Source organism: Ammodytes marinus (genome assembly GCF_949987685.1).
Source record: "Ammodytes marinus genome assembly, chromosome: 14".
In the NCBI taxonomy this organism is placed as follows: domain Eukaryota; kingdom Metazoa; phylum Chordata; class Actinopteri; order Uranoscopiformes; family Ammodytidae; genus Ammodytes; species Ammodytes marinus.
Window position 1 is genome coordinate 22,509,943 of NC_137218.1, and position 19,642 is coordinate 22,529,584.

Consider the following 19,642-nt stretch of genomic DNA (forward strand, 5'->3'; position numbering starts at 1 on the left):
GAAACGTAGTCAACGTACATTACGTACTGTCACACAGCAACCAATCGCTTGTCAAACAAACACTTGTGCAGTCCAATCAGATGCCCGGGGAAGGTCCCTGTTGCTATGGTGGTTCTAGAATATTCTGGAGCCAAACTATTAAGATATTAGTCCGCCGCGAAGGATATGTCGAAATAACACTTTCGGGCTGAAATGTTGACGTTTTATTGTATTTATGAGCACAAGTATTACTATTATTTTTATTCTTATTTTAATTATGAGGTGACATTAAGTTATATACACTGAAATAGTGCGCTTCACAAAGTGAACTACTTTTTCCAAATGCGGACGGATACTGTCAGATGACGTATGCATACCCCGGTATATAAACCAGTGTGGGTCTCTCTACTGCAGTATACTGCAACTACAGAAGAAGGAAAAGCAATCACTATCGAGCCAAATAGAAGATATTATCTGCGTTTCATTAAAGTAAGTGTATTTTCCACTTTTGTCAATCTATATTAGCATCATGTTTGAACTATTTCTACAACTGACCTGTTCAGTTGCGTGTTTGCTGACCAGTGCCATGGTTTTACGGCGTCGCTGATTTTTTTATTTATTTTTTATTTTTTGTATAGCAAACGTTAACAATACCATCTGTCTCAAATTGGTGATAAAGCTTGAAGTTAAACTGAGAGGCTGTTATATAAAACTGTTTTAGCTTCATTCAGATCGCTTCCGAGTTTCATTCTCACCGGTTTCCTGATATTTGTCGACGAAACTGTGGCGCAGTATTGGCTAATGTTAGCTTTAGCAGTGACTCGACATTTCCAGTATCGTCCATTAGCTAGAAACGTCAGCTGAACAAAGAAGGGCCCTATCTCAAAATGGCGCTCGGACTGGAATGGCTGCTTGAGCATAAACTGTGTAAACAACACCCCAGAGTACGGAGATGAACATTAACGCTCTCCATCGCTTTCATAAGTTAGCTTAATTTAAATAGTTTAGGCTTTACTTTAATAAAAAAATACTTTTAACTAAAATTTTAGCCAACCCTTTTTTTTTTACAGGTTGAATAAGCACTTGCAATGTTTGTAGATGAGATATTAACTTATAATAATTTATTTAAACTCATATATTCATTAGTATATTTGTTTGTCCTGATTTAACAAATCTATTTGTTTCCTCCTTTTCTTAATAGGTGCAAACATGCAGATCTTTGTGAAAACACTCACTGGCAAGACCATCACCCTTGAGGTCGAACCAAGTGACACAATTGAGAATGTCAAGGCCAAGATCCAGGATAAGGAAGGCATTCCCCCAGATCAGCAGAGGCTGATCTTTGCTGGCAAGCAACTTGAAGATGGCCGCACCCTCTCCGACTACAACATCCAGAAGGAGTCCACCCTCCACCTTGTCCTGCGTCTGAGGGGAGGCATGCAGATCTTTGTGAAGACCCTCACTGGCAAGACCATCACCCTGGAGGTGGAGCCCAGCGACACAATTGAGAATGTCAAGGCCAAGATCCAGGATAAGGAAGGCATTCCCCCAGATCAGCAGAGGCTGATCTTTGCTGGCAAGCAGCTTGAAGATGGCCGCACCCTCTCCGACTACAACATCCAGAAGGAGTCCACCCTCCACCTTGTCCTGCGTCTGAGGGGAGGCATGCAGATCTTCGTCAAGACCCTCACTGGCAAGACCATCACCCTGGAGGTGGAGCCCAGCGACACCATTGAGAACGTCAAGGCCAAGATCCAAGATAAGGAAGGCATTCCCCCAGATCAGCAGAGGCTGATCTTTGCTGGCAAGCAGCTTGAAGATGGCCGCACCCTCTCTGACTACAACATCCAGAAGGAGTCCACCCTCCATCTTGTCCTGCGTCTGAGGGGAGGCATGCAGATCTTTGTGAAGACCCTCACTGGCAAGACCATCACCCTGGAGGTGGAGCCCAGCGACACCATTGAGAACGTCAAGGCCAAGATCCAAGATAAGGAAGGCATTCCCCCAGATCAGCAGAGGCTGATCTTTGCTGGCAAGCAGCTGGAAGATGGCCGCACCCTATCCGACTACAACATCCAGAAGGAGTCCACCCTCCATCTTGTCCTGCGTCTGAGGGGAGGCATGCAGATCTTTGTGAAGACCCTCACTGGCAAGACCATCACCCTGGAGGTGGAGCCCAGCGACACCATTGAGAACGTCAAGGCCAAGATCCAAGATAAGGAAGGCATTCCCCCAGATCAGCAGAGGCTGATCTTTGCTGGCAAGCAGCTGGAAGATGGCCGCACCCTATCCGACTACAACATCCAGAAGGAGTCCACCCTCCATCTTGTCCTGCGTCTGAGGGGAGGCATGCAGATCTTTGTCAAGACCCTCACTGGCAAGACCATCACTCTGGAGGTGGAGCCCAGCGACACCATTGAGAACGTCAAGGCCAAGATCCAGGATAAGGAAGGCATTCCCCCAGACCAGCAGAGGCTGATCTTTGCTGGCAAGCAGCTGGAAGATGGCCGCACCCTATCCGACTACAACATCCAGAAGGAGTCCACCCTCCATCTTGTCCTGCGTCTGAGGGGAGGCATGCAGATCTTCGTCAAGACCCTCACTGGCAAGACCATCACTCTGGAGGTGGAGCCCAGCGACACCATTGAGAACGTCAAGGCCAAGATCCAGGATAAGGAAGGCATTCCCCCAGACCAGCAGAGGCTGATCTTTGCTGGCAAGCAGCTGGAAGATGGCCGCACCCTATCCGACTACAACATCCAGAAGGAGTCCACCCTCCATCTTGTCCTGCGTCTGAGGGGAGGCATGCAGATCTTCGTCAAGACCCTTACTGGCAAGACCATCACCCTGGAGGTGGAGCCCAGTGACACCATCGAGAACGTCAAGGCCAAGATCCAGGATAAGGAAGGCATTCCCCCAGACCAGCAGAGGCTGATCTTTGCTGGCAAGCAGCTTGAAGATGGCCGCACTCTCTCTGACTACAACATCCAAAAGGAGTCCACCCTCCATCTTGTCCTGCGTCTGAGGGGAGGGCAGTAAAGTCATTCATAATTCCATGTTCTTAACCTTTTTCCCTCACGTAAATGTGCTATGTATGACATGCTATACATGCTCTAAAATAAAGTTGTTACACATGACAAAGATGTTACCGTAACGTGACCAAAAGTTTAATGCACATCACTTAATAAATGTTTAAACTTAACTCTTTGGTTGTTTTCATTTGAAAATGCACTGTTCTGATCCATGATATCACCGGCACTGAAGTGAACTGGATAAAACCCTTTTTACCTTATCCACACAGTAATATGTATATGTATAGTAAAGATTAACTTAAAGGTTTACATATTCAAACTTAAACTGGTTAACATTAACTAATTGAATTGGTTAAAGCTCATGTTTTGACTACAAACTGATTTTTTTTAATAAATGGCTTATTCTTAATATATAACTTGGGTTGGAGCTAAAGGTTTAAATTATTTGAAGCCGTAATTGTATGACTAAATTGCTGTGAGCAGCATTTCGGGTGGAGATTGTGTCTAATATTAAATATAATATTCCTGAGTTCTGTCAAGTTCTGAATAATAGTGATACTGCTCTCCAATAAAATGGAGCTGCTGAAGGTTTCCTGCAGGTCTGTAAAGTATGAACAGCTGTACAATTCTGTCATTTCCCCCATCGAAAACGTTTGTGTAGGTCAGGAGCTTAATGCCTAAAAAGGTATTACAAAAAATCTTCTTGGAAGGAGAAAGGGAAAAAAGGTATATAAATCGTAAATATTTAATTCCTGGTGATGTATCTCAAAGTAGTTAAAGGCCTACTTCACCGGTTTGAATATGAAGGTGTATTGAATTCTGAGATCCTATGTAGTATAAACGTGCAAAGAAAATTGAAATCGGTTCATCCTAGCCTGAGAAAAGGCAGACAGAGTGTTTTTTTTAACCCTATATTTCTCTTTCTCGTGACATCACAGAAAGAGAAATATAGGGTTAAAATAAAACTTACTTTGTAAATATTACTGTGATGTCACAGTAAAAGACATCACAGTAATATTTACAAAGTAAGTTCTTTTTTAACCCTATATTTCTCTTTCTGTGATGTCACGAGAAAGAGAAATATAGGGTTAAAAAACACTCTTTCTGCCTTTTCTCAGGCTAGGATGAACCGATTTTAATTTTTTTTGCACATTTATACTACATAGGATCTCAGAATTCAATACACCTTCATATTCAAATTGGTGAAGTAGGCCTTTAATGGCAAATGGGGTTAGCAAGATGCTGCCAAAGGCCAGCACATCATAGCAGACGTTAAATGGTCTATGTGGGATTTTTCTGGAGGGTAAATAATTGAATGAACTGCTCTACTGCAGTATTTTTTTAAACCAGCTTGTGAGGCTGCAAAACATTAGGAAGGTAGAAGGGATTTTTATCAATGGGGGTGTGGCGCCATCTATTGTCAAGGAATAAGTTGACATGTTAGAAGCAAAGATGGGGGTGCGAGGGGTAAACAAACGAGAAGTTTTGAACGTTTAGGCATGTGTCCAAAATTGAGATTGTATTCGAGATAGAAAATAAAATCAAACAATCAGAAAAAGATAATTTAAGAACGGGTGATTAGACCGCGGCGCTGCTATAACTGAAAGGGGAAAGGAAATAACTTTGACAAGCTTCTGAATTAATAAAACGAGGAGCTCTGAGATTTTCTGAACAAAAGTAGACCTAGCCTACTGGGTAACAGTATAGTCGCCTTTTTACCTTTCATCTGCGCAAAGCGTCCAGCACTCACACTAATACATTTAGCAGTTATTTGTCCTAGACTGAAACAGTTGGCAGCGTTTGCATGAGTGCTCCAAGAGAGAATTGGGGACACTTTTGTATTACTGACGATATAAGATCTGCAGCATAATTCGTATTAGACAAACATAAATTGTCTTGAGTCCTGGAGCCAAATGTCTCTTACCGTATATGGACATACATGGCCATGGCTTAAACAATCACACATTATTTGTAAAAGGCCAGGAAAACATCAAGACATCAGCCAGAACTGGTGGTAGAAAATTCAAACGAAGAATGTCTGTCCTTCAATGTGCAGATTGCAGATTAATATGAATACATGTGTGAGAGGACATTTGTGCATAGAGTGACACCTCGGGTATTAGAACCTACAGGAAACCGAGGTCAGATATGACACTACAGTATCAGGTAAATTAGGAAAGTGGTGTGGATTTTGGATAGCCCAGGGATTGCAGTAGGCCTACTGTGGTTAACCAATCTAATCCAAAACTAAACTGGCTCAATAATGTATCAAGATAATCTAGCATCATCAACTGTAGTCCCCCCTAGGCATCTTTTTTCCATTGCACTGCTGATCTGACAATCTGCTTTCAGTTTGTGCATCATGAGTAGGATAGTATTTGACTGAGGATACATGAAACATGCTATTACTTTCTAAAATATAGGCTAGCTAACATTAACAGTAGCCATATTTCATAGGGTAGTAGTCCTATAGGCTACTCTACAGACAATAGTTCAAACGGTGATAAAACGTAGGCCTATATTATGTTGGACTACCCCATTATATTTATAATTGTCAACATCAGACTGCTTACTTTCTTACCCTGAATACATGGATTGTGCATCACAAACATGCTAAAACATGTTAAAGATTAAGCTTGTTAAATATAGCCTATTGTAGAACGATCCAATCATTGTATCGATTATATTCTGGTTTTAATTCTGTATTTGTACTGGAATTGGAATAAAATATATTTACACATTACCTCATAGCCTCATCATTTGCAACACGCTCACGGTATCTGTCACAGGGGTATTTCCTCCGCCCAGTTATTTTTTTTATTTTTGCATGCAAAATAATCCAACTAAATGTACCAAAGTTTAATCAATGTCTAAACCATGAATGGTAAAGTAGCCTATGCTAGTAAACTATGCTAGAAATAGGGAACATGTTTTGATCGCGGATGAATATCACTCTGTGAAGCGTCTGCAGTATAAATACGCCTGTCCCCCTGGCAACTGCAGTCAGAAGGAGGTGTCACCGGTGTACGAAGGGCCTCTATTGGAATATACTGTAAGTACATGTTTTCGTTTCGTTTAAAAATGTCAACAGTAATATTTCAGGTTTTCGGCTACATTTCTTTCATTATTTTACAACTTCCATACATTTAAAAGGTGTCGTTTTCTCCCCCTTTTAGGTGCTAGATAACCTCTTCGTAAACAATGACTAAAAGCTAGCTAACCACCTCAAAGGGACGTTTTCTTAAATGGATGTAACTTGGTTAACCTACGTTAGGAATAACTAGCTATGTTTAAGTAATAACCGTCATATTGAACTATAACGTGACAAATATTTGCTAGCTGTAACTAGTAACAATGGTACATTATTTCTAGCTGCCCCGTCCATTTGCTGGTAACGTTAGCTGAACAAAACGATGGCAAACAACAATAGCTTATTTTAAAATGGCGCTTGTGCTGGAATCACCGGCCTCCTACCAGTATGTTCATGTGCTACAGTAGGATTTAGCTCACTTGTATCGCTCGTGGTAAGACGGTATAATAAATTACGACTCAAATAATGGTGGCTGTGTAAAGCAAAATCAAAATTTATTCCTCTGACAGGAGAAGTCACTTATTGAATTGTAAAATGTTGTAATAGATCTTGTATTTAAAATGGTCAATGCAGTCCTTTATGGAAGGCTGGTTTAATTTATGACACCTTCTTAGTTTATCTGCAGAGCATACTCTGTAATATTTGCTTTAGAGCTTATACCATTAAAGTGTGTGGTCATTTGTGAATTACATTTTTTACAGACGCAAACATGCAGATCTTTGTGAAAACCCTCACTGGCAAGACCATCACCCTTGAGGTCGAGCCTAGCGACACCATCGAGAATGTCAAGGCCAAGATCCAGGATAAGGAAGGCATTCCCCCAGACCAGCAGAGGCTGATCTTTGCTGGCAAGCAGCTTGAAGATGGCCGCACTCTCTCCGACTACAACATCCAGAAGGAGTCCACCCTCCACCTTGTCCTGCGACTGAGGGGAGGCATGCAGATCTTCGTCAAGACCCTCACTGGCAAGACCATCACCCTGGAGGTGGAGCCCAGCGACACCATTGAGAACGTCAAGGCCAAGATCCAGGATAAGGAAGGCATTCCCCCAGACCAGCAGAGGCTGATCTTTGCTGGCAAGCAGCTTGAAGATGGCCGCACCCTCTCCGACTACAACATCCAGAAGGAGTCCACTCTCCACCTTGTCCTGCGTCTGAGGGGAGGCATGCAGATCTTTGTGAAGACCCTCACTGGCAAGACCATCACCCTGGAGGTGGAGCCCAGCGACACCATTGAGAACGTCAAGGCCAAGATCCAAGATAAGGAAGGCATTCCCCCAGATCAGCAGAGGCTGATCTTTGCTGGCAAGCAGTTGGAAGATGGCCGCACCCTATCCGACTACAACATCCAGAAGGAGTCCACCCTCCATCTTGTCCTGCGTCTGAGGGGAGGGCAGTAAATTATTCCAAGATTTTACTTGATTTACATGAATAATAAAATGAGATAAAATTATGTTTCCCCCTTTTTGTGCACATACTCTACATCTAGAAAAGGAACACTGTAAAGTTGATTGGTTTACAGTCACCACTTACATTTAGAATTATTCTGTATGGGTTTGATAGAGAAATGAACTACAACTAACTAAAAGGTTTGGCTGAGCTTATTACTCAAATAACTTGGCTAATTAAACCATGGCTACACCTACTGTCAAATGCGAAAACATGGCCTTATGTAAAAAGTCCCGTAATAGTGGGTTTTACTCTGAAAAGTTAACCATATAACATTGATTTTGTTCTTTGTAACAATCCCATATAAGCGTATTGTTATTGCTGACTCATTTCCTCATAAAGCACATCATGAGAAAAAGTTTCAGTGTCCAATTTAGCATCCCAGGTTCAAACACCATGACACCATTTGATTGGACTCTGAGTCCTTGTTAGAAGCTCCAAATCAAAGTATTCTTACCATAGTATAATAAATTCTTACATGCATGGGGAATGAAATGTAACATGAAAACCACTAGAGGTCACTAGCTCACTGCTAGTTCTTCAACCTGCAGTTCCTATGGAATTGCAGTTAAACATATCCTTTCCAACTGTACAAATCTAGTCTTAACAGGGCCCCTTTAAAACTAACAGGTTATCATGGTCCAAAGCAGCTGCAGATACCCAGGCCATCCTTGGTCATGATTTTGCATCTAAATTGAGTGACAGGTCGTCATGCACGGTACCTCGGAGAAAGAACCACACAAGTATTACTGATTCACAAAGAGAAAGTTTTGTTATCTGAAAAGTCAGTGTTCCTACTGTGAACGTGCCATATTACCATATTTCATTTTCATTCCACTTCACAATTATGCGCCACTGTGTGTTGGTCACATAAAATCCCAATAAATTAAATATAACGTGACTAAATGTCGAAAATTTCAAGGGGTATGAATACTTTTGCAAGGCACTGTATATGTATACACATACATACACAGACATCAGGCACTGTTGAACAGTCTAATGACTGCCGGCACAAAGGAGCACCTAAAGTGCTCCGTCTTACACCTGGGGAAAATAAATCTGTGGCTGAAGGTGCTCCCTATCTGCCACAGCTCAGCATGGGGGGTGGGGGTGGGGGGGGGGGGGGGGTACCCAGGATGGACTTGAATTTGTCCCTTATCCTCCTCTCCAACAACACCTCCAGACTATCTAGTTCAAGTCCCACAACAGAGCTGTCCTTCCTCACCAGCTTGTTGAGTCTGTTGGACTCCCCAGCCTTGATGCCAACAAGGGAAGGCAGGCATTTCCATAAAACAAGTTATGAGGAGACAATGTAGGCTATTTATTTATGTATACTATAGTCTAGTTATTTTTCTTCATTTTCCAACAGGTGCATTTCCCAGGACTAAAAATACAGCCTTTAAAGGGATAGTTCAGTATTTTTGAAGTAGGGTTGTATGGGGTAGCCCTACTTAGGCAAAGTAGGCCTACTGTAGGTGCGTTACCTTACGGACATGGTGTTCAATACAGTCATTTAAGTTTGGGGGGGACGTTGCTGTAGCAGAAGTCAGCATTGTAGGCTACTGTTGCAGAGGGGGCCACAAGAAGAACGTTTTTTCTCCACATTTGTAAATGCTGACTTAAATTCTAAATATCTGTTTAATTCTACGCTAAACTGAGATTTTTTTCCCCAAGTTGGCTATTATTTATTTGGACAATATAAAGTTAAGAAATATGGGATATATAATAGGCTACTACACAGTAATAGCATGTAGTTTATTATAGCATGTGGGTATAGGCTATACTGTATCACATGATCGGATCTGCCTGCCCATCCTTACCCACCCACCCCCTTTGCACGCCACTGTTTGTGGCCCACAAAAATGCTACAGTAGGCCTAGTTTGTTCCTCCAATTAAAAAAAAAATCAGTAGATTCCTAATTTCTGAAATATGGCATAATGCAAATTTTAACGTTGTCACCAAACACACTAAAAGTGTGGATTAAAAGATACAGATATCCTACTGGACTCCAGTAGGATATCACATCATCACTCCAGTCTACATCACTCCAGTAACTGGAGTGATGTAGACTAGGCCTAGCCTACATGTAGGCATAAAGCACCACAAAGTTTGAAAATGTATTTGATATCAAAGCAGAGCAAAGCATTTAACGAATATGTTTTCCCCAGCGGTCTTGCAGAGCAGACAGCGCTGTGTGTCGCCTATTGCAGCCCCTCTGTCAATGGGTTTGCCCGTTGCATGACAAGTCGAGCAGTTTGACATATCAGCTGGGGGAGCCTGGGAGCCGCTTTCTCACTCGGGTTCACCGTGCGGGAGGTATGGCAGGCTTGGGAGCCTTCTGCGCTGCTGTCACTTCTCTCAACTACAAGACAAAAAAAATTGTCATCGCCGAAAACAAGAGAATCGGAATATTATTAAGACTTTACCAGCTGGCCGTGCTGGGATACATGATCGGGTGAGGTGCAACGCATGTCTTCCCCCAATTTTTATTTATTTGCATGCATGGAATGGGCTAAAGTGGCCTAACCCCTCAGAAAGTGATTCGCAAAGTTAAAAATAGTTGTGCCTGTCGAAGTGTCGCCTTTTTTCTTATTCTCTTTTCATCTGTTGTGGCACGCGACAGAGTTATCCCGTTTTTTTAAAACAACTCTGACGTAAGGGTTGTGTTGGTGAATTAATTAATGTCAAAATTGCTTTGGAGAGACACAGGAAGTCACCCTGTCCCTGACCTCGCTGTGTGATGTCACTCTGTGATGTAGCCTATGTGAGAGATAATTAATGATGAGAGAGCCGAGCAGGTGACAGTGTGTGAGGGGTTGGTATATATGGGTCGACATTTAAAGAAAAGTCATTGGTTGTGGAAGTTACAAACATTAGTGGCTGTTAATAAAAATCCTATCTGGATCTATGGCATGATTTAGCCTAAGCGTAGTGCACATAAGAGAGGGCTCTTGTGCTCATGCTTGTGTGGACATTTATTATTGCCACACTTTTGAGTTATTTTTATACATTTCACTCTTTATTGAGTTGGCCCCCAGTATGGATGCACTAGTGTACTTGTTCAATATAGGGGAGATGCCTAAAAATATGCTATGATGTGGTCTCGCACACATTTACACATCAGCATTGCCTTCTTTCAGCTGCCACGTGTTGATGGTGCACTATGTAACTTTGGGTGTGTGAGAGAAGTGAACATTTTCTTAGTTATGTTCTCATAACTGAATAAAAAAACGTTCCTCCCAGGAAAATTTGATCCCTGTAACACTGATGGAAGTCGGATAGTTACCATAGAAGTAAAAGTTCCATTCTTGGTGTATACAGCAGCAGAGCCAACAGTTTTGTTTACTTTACAAACATATTCTAGTCTCTTGTTTGGTTCCAGGTTCCTCAAAATCATTTTGTTAAGATTTACGATTATAGAATTATTCAATACTTAAAATTACATGTAGAGTGAATATACTTTGTAAACAAACTGTAGGCTTTGCTTATGTAGACAACCACACACACACCCCCCTCCCCTGAAACTGCATATTGCACCTTTAATGACAGCTAAAATGTGTGCGCTGCTGTTGACATCAGAAATGAGATACGGATTATAATAAATTCCAAGTGAATGTTTCAGATGGGTGTTTGTGATGAGGAAGGGATACCAGGAGAGGGAAGAAGCCATCCAGACCTCGGTTATCACCAAGCTCAAAGGTGTTACAATGACCAACAGCTCTGACACAGGGCTTCACCTGTGGAGTGCAGAGGATTACGTCATACCCCCGAATGTGAGTCTATCTATCTACTCTATCTATCTATCTATCTATCTATCTATCTATCTATCTATCTATCTATCTATCTATCTATCTATCTATCTATCTATCTATCTATCTATCTATCTATCTATCTATCTATCTATCTATCTATCTATCTATCTATCTATCTATCTATCTATCTATCTATCTATCTATCTATCTATCTATCTATCTATCTATCTATCTATCTATCTATCTATCTATCTAATGATGTCAGAGCATTCCCCAATGACGTCCCTGTCAACAGAGATAATTAGGTTATTGAGTGTGTGCTTCAGTCAATGTCATTAGCCTCAGCATCTGTCTCAACAGATTTAACAATTAACAACATTGAACTTCTCAGGAATTCCTTTAACGATTGGCTTTCTCAATGTCCCTGTGTGGCTCTTATTTTGTTTTGCAGGGCGAGCAGGTGTTCTTCATAGTAACAAATTACATAGAGACGCCCAATCAGAGGCTGGGGATCTGCGCCGAGGTGAGTAGTACAAGTGTTAGCCTACTACTAATGTCACAAACCAATGTCTGAATGCACTGTAGGTCACGCTCACTGTGTGTCGTTCCGTTCAATCTCGCAGAATTTCAAGGTGCCGGATGGACGGTGTCAAAGCGACGATGACTGCGTGGAGGGGGAGACTGTCACAGCCGGCCACGGTGAGCGCAATTCTCTGCACTGTAGGCCTACTGTAGGCGTGGGAAAAAAATTTGAATAGTGAAGGTTTTAACCTCAATTACGGGTTTACACACTCAACTACTTCTTGAAATCGTGCATGTTATTTACTGTTAATCTACTGATTCTACACTGATATTGTGTTTTGGGTGATGAAAAATGATGTAAAGTGTTTCCTATATGCTGTCTTGTCAATTGAAACAATATGTTGAATCCCCAATGAATGGTTTTGCTCCTACTTAAAACTCAATGCTCTCACAGAGTTATTACATTTAAACAAAGTTTGTTTGTTTCAGCAATATTCTCCATAGGATGCATGTTTCATCACACAACAGTACACTCCATACAACCCCTATATCACTGCTTGTCTTATTGTGGTGTAAGCTCAAAATAAATTGCACTCTCTCTGTCAGGAATCAAGACCGGCCTTTGCCTAAACAGCACCGGGACCTGTGAGATTCACGCCTGGTGTCCTGTTGAATACAGCAAGAGACCCACGTAAGAACCCCTACTTCCTCTCCTCTCCTGCAGAACGCTGGAAATTTGCCATTTTGTACTACACTGACACTCACTCTGATCCCCTCACAGGGGCCGAGACATTTCACAGGTTCTATTTATTACTAATACAGCCTGTCAGCTACTCTTGGTTTTTAACGTTTTATTTCTTTCACACAGCTGCCTCTCTCTTTCATTTTTTACAGAGAGCCCTTACTGGGCCAAGCAGAGAACTTCACCATCTACATCAAGAACTTTGTCCGGTTTCCGAAGTTCGAATTCTCCAAGTAAGTGCCCGTGAGTGAGCGCTGATTGCTGGTGGTGTGCCTATGGTTTTTCGTGGCAATGGGACATAGCTTGGCGAGCGAGTAGGGGGGATATACGTGTACCAATGGCTGCTTTAAATAGTTTTAGGCTGCAGAGAGCCCTCTATTTATACCAGGCTCGGTGAGACAGTGAAACAGTCATCCGAGACGTCCTTGACAGCGGGGCCCGTCGGCCTGCCCTGGACAGGTGTCAGATCAAATGGGGGCTAGCCTGTGGAGCTGTGCCGTTGCCCTCTCTGCTGCTGCTGCTGCTGATGTGTGTGTGTGTGTATGTGTGTGTGTGTGTGTGTGTGTGTGTGTGTGTGTGTGTGTGTGTGTGTGTGTGTGTGTGTGTGTGTGTGTTCAAGTCCTCTAGGAAAGCAGAGAGATAATGTCACAAGTCCAGGCTAATTCATCAGTCAGGATCTTAACCTAATTATAAAACACTCTCTCCCATGTTTCCTCACTCACTAGTCTTGATAGGTTACGTTACAGTATGCTTTATGATGACTGCCCTGGTAATACAAATCCCTGGCAATGGCTGTCACTCCAAATGGCTGGCAACACTACACGTCTTACAATGTGGCACATCTCCAGACAAACTCCAGAAGGTGCAACGGTGTTGGTTGATTGACAGACACACACTGTATGCAAGAGTGGCGGTGTGTGTGTGTGTGTGTGTGTGTGTGTGTGTGTGTGTGTGTGTGTGTGTGTGTGTGTGTGTGTGTGTGTGTGTGTGTGTGTGTGTGCAGGACAAGGTGTCTCTCAGTTTGTTTCTGCCCCTTCAGCACTTCTTCTGCCCCACTTGAAAACCTGAATTCCAACAATGGCGATTTTTCATTTTTGATCTTAATTGGGTTAAGAGAATTGGTCCTTTTCAACCAGCAAATGTCAATGTTACATGTTGTTCAAGGTGAAAATAAAATCAGGAAATATGACATTTGATACATGTGTCTGCTGTATTGACCTATAGGTCCAACGTCCTTGAAACCGCTGATGACGGCTACCTGAAAAATTGTTCCTACGACACCGAGGAGCATCCGTACTGTCCCATCTTCCGCCTAGGACAGCTGGCGGAATGGACTGGACATGACTTCCAGGACATGGCTGTTAAGGTACGAAGTGTAATCCCCACAGTCATTTGGTAATAAACCAAAATAGACTATCACTTTTATTATAATGGAAATATATTTTAGTGGCTCATGATTGCAATACTAACTGTAGGAAAACCCATTTGTACTACATGTTGAACTAAAAAAAATAAAATAATAATCATACCCATTGTAGAGGATAGGCCCACGATTTAAGCCCATGAGTCCTTTCCTTGTCTTGCTGAATGAGAGTCTTAATTGGTTCTTACACTCAAATATTTACAAAGATATGGGGCAGCTGTATGGAAAGGGATCAGAAAAGGGCCAATGCTCAGGTTCTTATCATCATTCTGTGATGGCCGTTTTCTGTTCTGGAGGAGGACAAACTGGCTGCTCCTGCAACTAGTCTACGTCCTGGGTAAGTTTGGTATGTGCTTCATTTAGCGGAAAATATCTCAACTGGTATAGACTAATATGACCCCAGTGAACAACGTGGGATGTGTGACAAAATCTCTACCCGGGACGAAAGTCCTGAAAATGACCACAACAGGTTACACTAGTATCACACTACGTGGTGAATGGGACTTTTTTTCCTTTATAGATATCCTCATACTTTTTTTTACCAGATTACTCTTCATATTAAGAGAAAAAAAATTTGTATTACACTTTGTATAAAGAATGTAATAAAATATGCAAATTAGGCAATATCTCATTCAATATGCATAGCCTACATATAAACCCTTAAAGCTCCCATATTATACACTTTTCGGTACTATTATACACCATATTATATGGTCTTAGTGGTCCCTAATAAGTTTTTCTTTAATTGTTTGATGAAAAAAACTTTCAGATAATTTATTGTACTATGCTGATGTTCAGCTAATCTCACAATGGCCTATTTTTTTAAAAAGAGCTGCAGCTCCCCTCGTAAATATACAATCTTTGAGCTCCCCCCGCCCCCTGTCTGGAAGCGAAGCCAGATACGCCTCGCCCTCTGTCTGTCAGGGCATAATAATTTGGAACACGGTGTAATAATCTAAATGTATTTTTTTTTATCACAATGTCCACTTTTCCAGAGCTCTCAGGCATGTGTTGTGGTCTTTATTACTATATGTCATTTGTTCAGTTGTCATTGAGATGGTCAGTTGTTATGATGAAATTGGTTCTTGTGATTACAAATGGTTGCATAAATTAAAACATTTAAAAATATAGACAATATTTAGGTCACGTGATTAGAACAGCCATGATTATTGGGCCTTGAATAGTATGACGCTTCTCCTACTATGATAAGTCCGGGTTACTGTGAAGGAGCCAAATTGTTATCCATTCAAATATAGTTTGATAACATCACACTTACTTTCCCAGAATAGTTTCCTTCAATCAGCCAGTAAAATTAGTGTAAAAACAGCAAGGAACTGCAGTTATACATGTAATGGCCGGCTGAACTCATATTCACAAAGTCTCTGCTTTTTCATCCATCAGGGTGGCTCTGTTGGTATTCTTATTGAGTGGAACTGTGACCTGGATAAAGACTCTTCAAAGTGTAAGCCTGAGTACAGCTTCACACGTTTGGACATGAAAGTGAACAACTCGATAACATCAGGATACAACTTCAGGTGTGTATTCTCAGGAATTGAACAATAAAGGAATCATCCGGCCTCTCTCTCTGTTCGCTGTCCCTGTTTTATTTCCATCTTTCACACATAATAGCAACTGACCCACCTCCCCCCTCCCTACAGATATGCCAGGTATTACAAGGATGAATATGGTGAAACCTATCGCACCTTGTTCAAAGTGTATGGCATTCGCTTCGATATCATGGTCAATGGCAAGGTACAGCAGCCATATCAGCAGTTTTGTTTTCTGAGGTGAAATTCTTCATTCAGGCAGTAGACTTGCAGTGACTGTGTGATTGTTTTTTTGCAGGCCGGGAAATTCAATATGATTCCCACAATAATCGCCGTTGGGTCGTGTTTGGGTCTGCTGGGTATAGTAAGTAATTTACTGAAATATTGTGTGTCATGCAAAAATGTAATTACAGTGTGGCTAGAGGGGGATAGACGATCACCAGATACACAAATAATGATTGTCTGCAGCTTGTGAAAATCCTGCTGATATTAAGTTTTTTCTTTCCTTTCAGGGATCCTTTGTGTGTGATATGATACTCCTGTGGATGATGAACAGCAGCTCATTCTACCGAGAGAAGAAGTTTGAAGTCATCAACTTTGAGTATGACTTACTGTATTGAAGGTGGAGTCAGTGATTCTTGAGAATTCTTGTTGCCAAAATTCCTTTTTGTCAAAATCAGTGAATATCTAATAACGATCTGCTACCTGTATGTGTGTGTGTGTGTGTGTGTGTGTCTGTGTGTAGTACTGAAAAGAAACAATCCAATGTTAAAACACAGCCTAGGATCTGTTAACAAACATGTTGGGAGCTCCTGTGGGCCCCTTTGTTTACATAAAAAATATATTATTTTACATTGTGTTTACAAAGCCTAGGCTGTATGTTAACACCATTGTTTTTATGGTAGCGGATTGTGAGGAGATATTCATTAGTATTCTGACAACAAGCATTCTCCATAATCGCTGACTCCACATTTAACACCACCTGTAATGACAAGGCTTTTTATTTAAGTTATCATTTTCATTACATTCATCAGAACACCTTTCTCATATTATATAATGTAACAGGAAAGAAAAGGGCAAGGAAAGGAAGAGTGGACACCGGGAAAGGAGAACCAGGAAAAAAGCAGAGAAAGACTCTGCCAACTCCAAAAAGCCTGAGGACGCCGAAGCCAGCGCAGAGAGCCTGGAGGCTGGGGACAGCGAGAGAGGCCCCACCATTCCACGCAACGCAGGGCAGCGCTACTCGGCTGGTAGCGCACCAAAAGGCGCCGAACCAAAGCATCACATCACTTTTGCATCACCCAATTAAGTTGTGCAGGCCGAGCCAGACCCATCACCACCATCGGAACAGTCTCGGTTATGTCGCAGGAGGTGGAACAAAAAGTGAGGCCGACATCCACTTACTCACCTTCTACCGGCACGACTGCTGGGAGGCCATTAGTTTGAGTGATGCTTGCCCTGACTGAGGATGCATTGGGTGCTGTGAATTGTTTTATGTTCCGCACTGTGTACTGTGGACCAGGACGCTGACGTAGGACTACACACAGAGAGGTGGTTTCAGTGGCTGAGGGTCAAGATCCCAAGGTGGGATGTGGAAGATTACAACAGGCCCATAAATAATGATATGTAAACATACTGTGATAACGCTCAATGCAATTAGCAGAGTCATGTTAAATTATTCATCTGGGACTTTTAAGTGAATTGCCAAATACAGTGCCAGTTACAGCTTTACAAAAATGCAAGGACATAATCGGGTCTTTGTCTTTAGTCTAATACTTATAGCTTTTTTTGGCAGTTTAGTCAGAATAATGAAGCATCATTTCCAGTCCATTAAATGATGGGCCATTTTAAGTGATAGAAATAGCTGCAAAATACTTGACATGATAGATTCACTAAAAATGAAAATAATTTAAATTGTTGATATTATACAACATTTTGAACATAGGCCTCAAGTGTAGGCATGCATTGGGTTACTGGCTGACTAATAAATAAAATGTTTAATTATTTTGCCTCAACCAGTCTACAATATACCTTCAAAATGCAATGTTTCGTCATGAGAAAAATGATTTCGTAAGCATGGATACAGATTTTCAAAAGGTTTTTGAAAAGCTGCACTTAGAACAATGTCAGAATATGTTGTCTTCCATGTTGGTACCGTATTGCGACTGAATATATCACATACCCGTGTTGTGACAGGCATTTGTGCATGCTGTTAAACGCTGCTGATGTTGGGTTGGTTGTGACGATCATGACAGCAACCAAGGCCTTGCCATTGGTACAAAGCATAATTTCCTTATGAAACTGTGTAACAGTTGTTACATGCTACCAAGTGTATTGCTGATGCTCTGGCTGAATGTTAATGAATGGTGCAAGTCGCTGAAGCGCATGGACTACCGCTTATATGTTGTTGCTGTTTCTATTTATTGATTGATCTCTGTTGTTGTAAACATGTATTTGTCAGGTTGCTATCACAATGTCCCAAATGCCAGTGTGATTAATAATATATACAAACAAGTTGGTCAGAGGTATTTATTCCAATCAGTAATCAGATGTGTTTTGTTACAATACAAACTATGTTATCATAACTGCTCTTATCCTGGTGTGGATGATGCAGAACAGGAGTTATATAGGTTAAATAAATTCATATTCACTGCCGAGTGTGGAGCAGGAGGGATAAGAGGACAGTCCATTGTGCATACTATACACACACCCTCCTTTTAATCAACAATTGATAATCAACAAAAAAAAATGTCTATAAAGTTTTCCCTAATGGCTTATCTACAAACAGCAGGGCAGACGCATATTGGTTTAGAAAGCATTAGACAGGGGTTAATTCAGGGTGACGTTTCGTGGATCATGTTATATTAGTACACGTGCACCATTCCGTAGAGGAAAGTCCAGAACAGAACGTAGGTGAAGAGACCTCCGACCAGCCCGCCGGTGAAGAGCAGCCGCCGCGACTTGAAGCATTTGTTCCACCGCCGGCCGGCCTTGAGGATGAGGAGCAGCGACAGGAGGAAGGCGGAGAGCAGGTAAAAAATGAAGCCGTACAGTCCTGTCAGCCCGAGGATACCCGCTGTCGCTCCGGACAGGGCGGACACAGAGGTGCGGCAGTAGTCCAGCACGGCGGCGTTGCCCCTCACGGACACTTCACTGATGAACTGCGGGCCCTCGCGCTTGGCTACAACTCCTGCCATCTTGGCTCTCAGGTCAGATTTGACAGAAAGGGGCTGTTGTAGAGAAGACATTCACACACGTTAACGATACATTTACCATTTAATTTAAATTGACAATTCAACAGACGACTTTGGGACAAACTCCACATACGGTATGAATGAATTAAAGCCGTCTAAAATTACCAACAGAGAAAAAAAAAGCTTTCAGTCAGCCTTAGTTGACGTTAGCTTAGCAGCTGACCACAGTAAAGCTAAGTAGCTGCATTTACAGCCTCGCTCCGGTGAGAAGTACTGGCACCACACAGAGACAAAAAGGGGCAAGAGAACAGTATGTGTTAGCCTTATTATTAAAGGAAACTCAATACTATACGACTCTTTGGAGCTTAACCGTGCATTACAGTTTTGTTTTTTCTTAAATGGCATTACCACAGAGCTTACAGACTGCTAGCTCTGTCAGCTCTCCGAGCCGCTAGCTAGACGATAACTGATTCTCACCGGAAACACGCGCAGGGAATCTTCGGCTCCTCACAGTGCGACTACACGAACATAATCTGCAAGAGTAGCTTCACGGACACCGGTAAGACGTTGTCGTTTTTGTTTTGTAAGGAATGTCAAGTGAAATAGCACGGGAGCAGAATACTCATTCTCATTTGGATGACACCCCAAGACAAGAGTCGGCCATGCTCATTCGAAGTGCATTGTGGGGGCAGCGTCACTAGGGCACGGAATGGTGCGTTCATAGCACATTAAAAAGTAGGACAATTCATGTTTATAATGGGTAAAGGGTCCTCCTCGACCAATGTTGTCAACTGTCACCCTCATGAGGCAACCATACAGACAGACTGTATATGAAAGAGGTTGCAACAGACATGTAAACCATTTATGTTCCAAAGTCCAGGCACTCAACACAGCAAAGCTCGATTTTGTGA

The 19,642-nt window shown here is 42.0% G+C and overlaps 4 protein-coding genes across 4 annotated transcripts; 3 read left to right on the forward strand and 1 right to left on the reverse strand.

Annotated features, from left to right (window-relative positions):
• The first annotated feature begins 396 nt into the window (after positions 1-396).
• Positions 397-3,181, forward strand: LOC307260848 (polyubiquitin-C). Its single transcript, XM_080041197.1, has 2 exons — positions 397-468; positions 1,181-3,181. Exon 2 carries the CDS (start codon positions 1,189-1,191, stop codon positions 3,016-3,018), a length of 1,830 nt encoding a protein of 609 aa, XP_079897323.1. The 5' UTR covers positions 397-468; positions 1,181-1,188; the 3' UTR covers positions 3,019-3,181.
• Positions 3,182-6,006: 2,825 nt separating this feature from the next.
• LOC307260853 (polyubiquitin-B) lies at positions 6,007-7,554 on the forward strand. The gene is made up of 2 exons (XM_080041202.1): positions 6,007-6,063; positions 6,804-7,554. The coding sequence occupies exon 2, from the start codon at positions 6,812-6,814 to the stop codon at positions 7,499-7,501; it is 690 nt and encodes a 229-aa protein (XP_079897328.1). The 5' UTR covers positions 6,007-6,063; positions 6,804-6,811; the 3' UTR covers positions 7,502-7,554.
• Positions 7,555-9,845: 2,291 nt separating this feature from the next.
• Positions 9,846-16,885, forward strand: p2rx5 (purinergic receptor P2X, ligand-gated ion channel, 5). Its single transcript, XM_080041201.1, has 12 exons — positions 9,846-10,006; positions 11,174-11,324; positions 11,755-11,826; positions 11,927-12,002; positions 12,432-12,516; positions 12,720-12,800; positions 13,792-13,933; positions 15,392-15,525; positions 15,649-15,742; positions 15,836-15,901; positions 16,050-16,138; positions 16,603-16,885. The coding sequence occupies exons 1-12, from the start codon at positions 9,870-9,872 to the stop codon at positions 16,844-16,846; spliced, it is 1,371 nt and encodes a 456-aa protein (XP_079897327.1). The 5' UTR covers positions 9,846-9,869; the 3' UTR covers positions 16,847-16,885.
• Positions 16,886-18,052: 1,167 nt separating this feature from the next.
• On the reverse strand, positions 18,053-19,391 carry emc6 (ER membrane protein complex subunit 6). The gene is made up of 2 exons (XM_080041203.1): positions 19,209-19,391; positions 18,053-18,767 (listed from the first exon to the last, which is right to left on the reverse strand). The coding sequence occupies exon 2, from the start codon at positions 18,732-18,734 to the stop codon at positions 18,402-18,404; it is 333 nt and encodes a 110-aa protein (XP_079897329.1). The 5' UTR covers positions 18,735-18,767; positions 19,209-19,391; the 3' UTR covers positions 18,053-18,401.
• Between the last annotated feature and the right edge of the window lie 251 nt (positions 19,392-19,642).